Source organism: Bubalus kerabau, chromosome 12, assembly GCF_029407905.1.
Source record: "Bubalus kerabau isolate K-KA32 ecotype Philippines breed swamp buffalo chromosome 12, PCC_UOA_SB_1v2, whole genome shotgun sequence".
NCBI lineage: Eukaryota > Metazoa > Chordata > Mammalia > Artiodactyla > Bovidae > Bubalus > Bubalus kerabau.
The window spans coordinates 78,590,146-78,596,145 of record NC_073635.1 but is presented as its reverse complement, the minus strand read 5'-3'; the positions used below and the strand labels follow the sequence as shown (position 1 = coordinate 78,596,145).

The 6,000-nt window shown below is 32.6% G+C and overlaps 1 protein-coding gene across 5 annotated transcripts in view; it reads right to left on the bottom strand.

The window, feature by feature from the left end:
- Positions 1-1,597: 1,597 nt before the first annotated feature.
- MBNL2 (muscleblind like splicing regulator 2) overlaps positions 1,598-6,000 on the bottom strand; it is a 166,082-nt gene continuing 161,679 nt past the window's right edge. For all 5 annotated transcript variants that reach the window (XM_055542868.1, XM_055542869.1, XM_055542867.1 and 2 more), the window contains one exon: positions 1,598-4,408. In XM_055542868.1, the coding sequence (XP_055398843.1) occupies positions 4,281-4,408 (128 nt within the window). In that variant the 3' untranslated portion in view covers positions 1,598-4,280. The remainder of the gene's footprint in view (positions 4,409-6,000) is intronic.

The following is a 6,000-nucleotide window of genomic DNA, read 5'->3' as shown; positions in this document are numbered from 1 at the left end:
AGAAGAACTCATTCTTTAAGTGAGCCAGAATTTCCTTCTCATGGATTTAAGAATGTTGAACTGTATCTTGGTTTGCCTGACTGCCCCTAAAAGCTTTAAGTGTTGCAAAAGATCTGTGACTAATAATAAACAAGAGTATATTTGTGAGTGTGAAACACTTTTTAGTTGGGGGCTGCCCCAAATTAAGATACCTTCCTATTGCCAGATAATTATAGAATAATTTTATTTTATATTTTAACATTTTCTATGCTGAAGAAATTAGTTTCATCCTCTCAGGTTTAAATTTCTTTTTTGATGTAGTACCAGAGAAAGTCAGTCTACTCATGAAAATTATAGTTCATCAACCAGGTGTGAACAATTTTGAGTAGTTTGTCTTACACTTTTCACTTAAAATAACTTGTTCTTGAAGTCTGGCACCTTGAACTTACTATTAACAGAGAATGTTTTCTTGTCAGGAGGGATTGATAAGATAGCAGCTTTTTTAAGGGTTTTTTTTTTGTTTTTTTTTTTTTGATGTGGGCCATTTTTAAAGTTTTCATTGAATTTGCTACAATATTGCTTCTGTTTTATGTTTTGGTTTTTTGGCCACGAGGCATGTGAAATCTTACCTCCCTGACCAGGGATCGAACCTGTGCTCCCTGCGTTGGAAGGTGAAGTCTGAGCCACTGGACCAACGGGGAAGTCCCCATTTTTTTAAGTCATTGCTTATCCAAACATAGAGCTGGTTTTTCAAACATCGCAAAACTACGCAAGTATTTTTACCCTTGGAATTCCTGATGACACTGTTTAAAAATACAAGTGCCTTTATTTGTAATATGCCTGGTCTGTTGAATGTTTGTGTTTTCTACTCATAAGGGGTCTCATAACCTCTCAGAAGGCCTGAAGCTTTAAACCTGCCCTGAAGAAAATCTTGTCTCCCCATTCCTGCCTTGGCTCATTGAGGGGGTGACTTCTGCCAGCCCCTGCATGACAAGGACCCTTCCCACCTTCCTTAAGAAGTATCATGGGCCTCAAAGGACAGAGAAAGGAGGAGACTGAGAAGGCGCCCAGCACCTCTGGGGAGGCGTGGCTTTGCTGAACACCTGTCCACAGGTGCGCTGCTCAGCTCTAGTGCTCTCCTTGGCCCACCTGGGGCCAGGACAGCCCCGTAGACCAGGACTCATCATTCTGCCCCTCTCTGCAGCCTAAGGTCTAAGACACGCTGCTCACCTGGGCTCTCACCTGAAGCCTGTCTCATGGATTAACGGGCACTTTCTTGTCTGTTAACTAACTGATGTTTTGTTCCCCATTTGGTTACTGATGTTCACATCTCTTCATATTCAGGCAGAATTCTAAAGTAGGGGGCAGAGTGGTGGGATTTATTTTTATTTCTAATTTCAAAGGCTACTAGAACTACTTCCCAAATGATCCTTGTAAATTGTGTTTCCTACTACTAAAAAGCCAGAAAAAAAAAAAAAAAAAAAAAAACCCAAAACCCAAATCAAAAGCCTGCTCTTCTTTGAAGATAGCAAACATTATCTGTGCGAATGTGAAAACCATTTTGTTTGGCTAATTATCAATCTGTCTCAACAACAAAAAAATGGAGGAAGACCAGAAATCCTTTTAAATGCTTCTTTTATTTCATTGGTTGTATATTGGGTGAGTGAACTGAATATTACAACCAAAACATAGAATTGATACAAATTAGACTCCTGTTTACACTGTAAGGTAATGAATGAGGGAATTCTTTAAGTGTTACGGAGAGGTTTAGTAGAAATGTTACCAGTGATATGGCTCAAAGAATATTTAGGTGAAGTGCTGTTACATCCTGAAAACAAAGAGTGAAATGTGGTTCCCATACAAGTGACGAGTTCATCTCTTAACTACAGTATTTGTTGAGTTGCTATCTTCATGTCTTGGTATTGGTGATTTTGTTTTTGTAATTAAACAAAGCATTTAAGATTTATTCATCATAGTCAGACTTCTGAATATAAACAAACTTTTGGCAAATAATATTTATACAGAAAAATAGTTTTAGATCCTCTCAAATCCCAGAATTATTCTATAAAATTACATTATAAATAAATAAAAAGCAAAATCTGTTGTACATATATTTGTACATCTATGCATTTGCCTCGCCTCCTCCTTATTGTAAATGGCATATTTATGACTCTTTGCATATTATAATCACAATTCTGGAAAAGTGGATATCATAGTAAAAATACAGTCTACTATATTTGCTTAGGGATATAGGTGATATTTTTGATGTTCCATTGTTAAAGGGCTGGAAATAGTTGTGTGCTAATAATTTTGAAAATCAAAACCATGAAACAAAAGAAAAAAAAGAAAGACAATGTAACAACAATTAGTCTACTACAAAAATATTTCGGTGATTCCCATAATTTATGTTTTAGTAATGTATACTACGTTTTCAATGAGTTTAAGTGAATTAACAAAGAAAAAAAGAAAAAAGAAAATAAGTTTGAATGTTTTAGGCAAGTTGTAGCATAACTACATTGTTATAGTTGAGAAAATTACAAATATCACTAATACATAAAGATGAAACTACCAAAGAAATACAAGTTAGATACAATACTTTTCCACAAGTTAAAACAAATGCAACAATACAAGCACTATGTAAGATTACACTTAGAATGTAATTTTTTTTTGATAGGGTTATCAAATCTATGATATAAGATAAATAGTCATTAGACTCTGATCAATATTAATTAAAATGGCAGATTTCTTTTTTTCTCAAACAAAAATGATATGGTTGGTGCATCTAGTTTTCAGAACAGGCGGTGATGCCAAAATTTAAAATATTTTACATTCAATCTCAAAAGTCAAAATACTTCAATCACTAATATGTTCACAAAGAAAATGGATGTTTTAAACAGTTACACATAATAGTCATTTATAACAGCTGTTTTGTTTTTTAAACAATAATTTAAAAACTATGTAGGTACTGTATAGGCTATGTGCAACATATAAAATGTGAAATATGAAATATTTGGTACGATAGTGCTTAAAATAAACTTTAAAACAAACTTTCTGAACAAAATTTAATTGTATCGCTATTACCTTGAAGATCAACCAAGTATTTAAAAAAGTAAACAACATTAAAATATGTTTCATCCATATATAGTATATATATGTATGTGTATATATAATATGTATGTACTTGTATTAAAGTTTTTTATACTTTTGAGACATAAAATATGCTTTAAGGTGAAAGAATTAAAAGAACTTATTTTTTTTTCCATGCTGTAGTCAGTTACAACCCTTTAATCCAACTTTTGAAATGCAAAACAGTAATGGATTTTTTAAAAAGTGAAACTATCTACTTGCTGTTTACGTAGTAATTTAGATTAAAGTCACAGTCAAATTTTCAGTGACTAAACTCAAACTTACTTAAATTAGAATATTATACAGATCTCCCCACCTACAGCTTCCTTGTTTGTCTAGGTTTTTAGTTTAGAAGAGTTATTCGGTAACAGGCAACCGGATGGTGAGTTGGAAAGACTGATCCCTTCGGTTAGACTGTTGGCATGGGCCTCTCATGCTTGTCAAGCTGGATGAAGTCTGGCAAAATCTAGGCACTTCTACAAAGTCTCTCTTATAAAACAACTTTAAAAATATACTTGTAAAATAATACCTTCAAGACTTTGTTTGGTTAGGTATGAAACTCACACCGTACAAAGTTTCTTTTTCAATCTATTAATGTTATTCTAGAATCACATGATTCAATGCGGCGTCTCCAGGCAAACCAAATACCACGCTTCGATGTGTCCCCAGAACTTGTGCTTGAATTTCCATTCAAATTTTAGACCTGCAGGACAGGTCACGGTTTTACTTCACTTCTCATCTCTGCTGCAGCATTTGTGTTGTCAAGAAGTGAAACACAGCTCTGATCCAGTGGGTAAAATGAAATGACAGTAATTGAAGTTAGAATTGAACCTGCCCCTGGAATAGGTTTTTTTTTTTCATTTTTTTTTTTTAACTAATGCTAATTGCTTATTGCTAACTTTGAAATATTCTGAGTCGAAATGAATAAATTGGTTGGACTTTCTGCATCAGCTATAGTTATGGAGAGAAGACAATATTCCTAGGACAGAAACTATGTTTAGAAACCCTTTAAAAGTAAACTTTATCCTTTATGTCCTTTAACATCACAGCTGGTCTCAGGTAGTTAACTATCTTAGGTTGGAATATACTAAGCATACCATATTTAATACTCATATATGATATAGCAGCACTAGCTTCTTAGAGTTGTGGTCTGTCCAGAAGAACTAAATCTTTACTTAGCATGCAGTTTGTGGCAATTCTATTGAGGAGGGAACAGGATAGTATGTACAGTAACAATGTTTAGTTATTCTCAATGCAGATTCTTGGCATTCCATTCCATTTCTGCTGATTATTTCAGAATTATCTGTTAAAGAAAAAGACAAATGTGATTTAGACCTCCTTCTTGAGAGAAGAGAGCTAGTTTAAGTCTTACTCATTGAAAACAGACATTTAAAAATAGGAATTTTCTGCCATTTCTCATAATTCTGATGCAATTATAATTTTGCATAATCCCCACCCTTCATGCTGAAAATATTTAGACTTATAAGCACTGATACTGTGCAGCTACTGTCAAGAAAGGTGATTCAAATGCACAGCATTTTCTGTAAAACTGACTGCATACATGTTGGCATGCAGTGTGTTTAGATCTTAATTTCCTTTTTTAGTTTTGCCTTTGTATCTCCTAATTATATATTCAACTATCATTCAATTAATATTCGTTAATGTGATCAGGAAGTCTAATCAATGAATTAGTTTGTACACAAAATGTTATCTGTAAAGATTAAGTATAAATATTTAAAAATGTGTAATAAATTAATATCTATTAACTTGCATTTATCACTCAAACATATATTCCCATTAAAAGTAATTTTGTTCCCAAGATACAATCACAACACGTTTCAAGTTCAGGAGCTGTTTAAATGCCCCATATTAGAGAAACAAGAGATAACATTCTAATAAAGCAATTACAGCAGTCAATAATTCCTAAAGCACAGATAAAACTAAACCATCAAATGCAAACCATGGTTCTTGGAGTTTGATCTAAGTTCATTTCTAACTCTATAACTTTGTAAAGGACAGGGAGCTTGTCCTGTGTGACCCACTCAACTAAGTGTCAGGCTTAAAAGCCAGGCTTTTGACACATTTTAACAAAAATATTTATGTTTGTACAATGCTTTGACCAAACTTTGTGCAATTAATAAACAAAATGTTTATTTATTAAAAAGCCAAGAGTCTCTGTTTATGAACTAACCAGTAAAAATTCTTCATGGTCAAGGTCAGTCACTGTTCCTACACACTGGGATCCAATTCCCAATAAAAGCCTTATTTCTATAATTTCTTACCCCATTATGTTAGAATTTATAACATGGATTTTTTCACTTTAAGTGGGTATTTCTACAGTTAATATAAAACAGTTTTAGTACATACATTTAAATAATTTCTCCCATGAAATAAGTATCAGATTTATTTTATGAGACTATAAGATATGTATAGAACTGATAAAAATAGAGGAAGAATTTGTGTATGTTAAATACTTATACTAAATGAAAACTTAAAACTTTGGATAAGACCATTTTTTTTGTTTTTCAAAAAGTTCTAGGAATTTAAAATTGAGAAAAAATATCTCATGTACTCATATGTGAATAAAAATATGATTTATATGTAAATATTATCATAATATCTTTGAATAGTCATTGCCTATAGCCAATATTCAAATTCTTCAGATGGTTATAACTTCATTTTTAGATTTAGATATTTGAGTATTAAATAGGAATTAGTCTATTTTATCCCTTAGCTTCCATCCTGTCTGTAAGGTTTCCAAATAAGAATGTGCCCCAGGACATGAGATCATGTCCTGTTTTTTTCTCTTTCATTTTACTTTAGCAAAGTCTCTCTAAAATATTTATGGAAAACAAATGTTCAGTTTCTTACATTAAAATAGAGTAATATATGTTT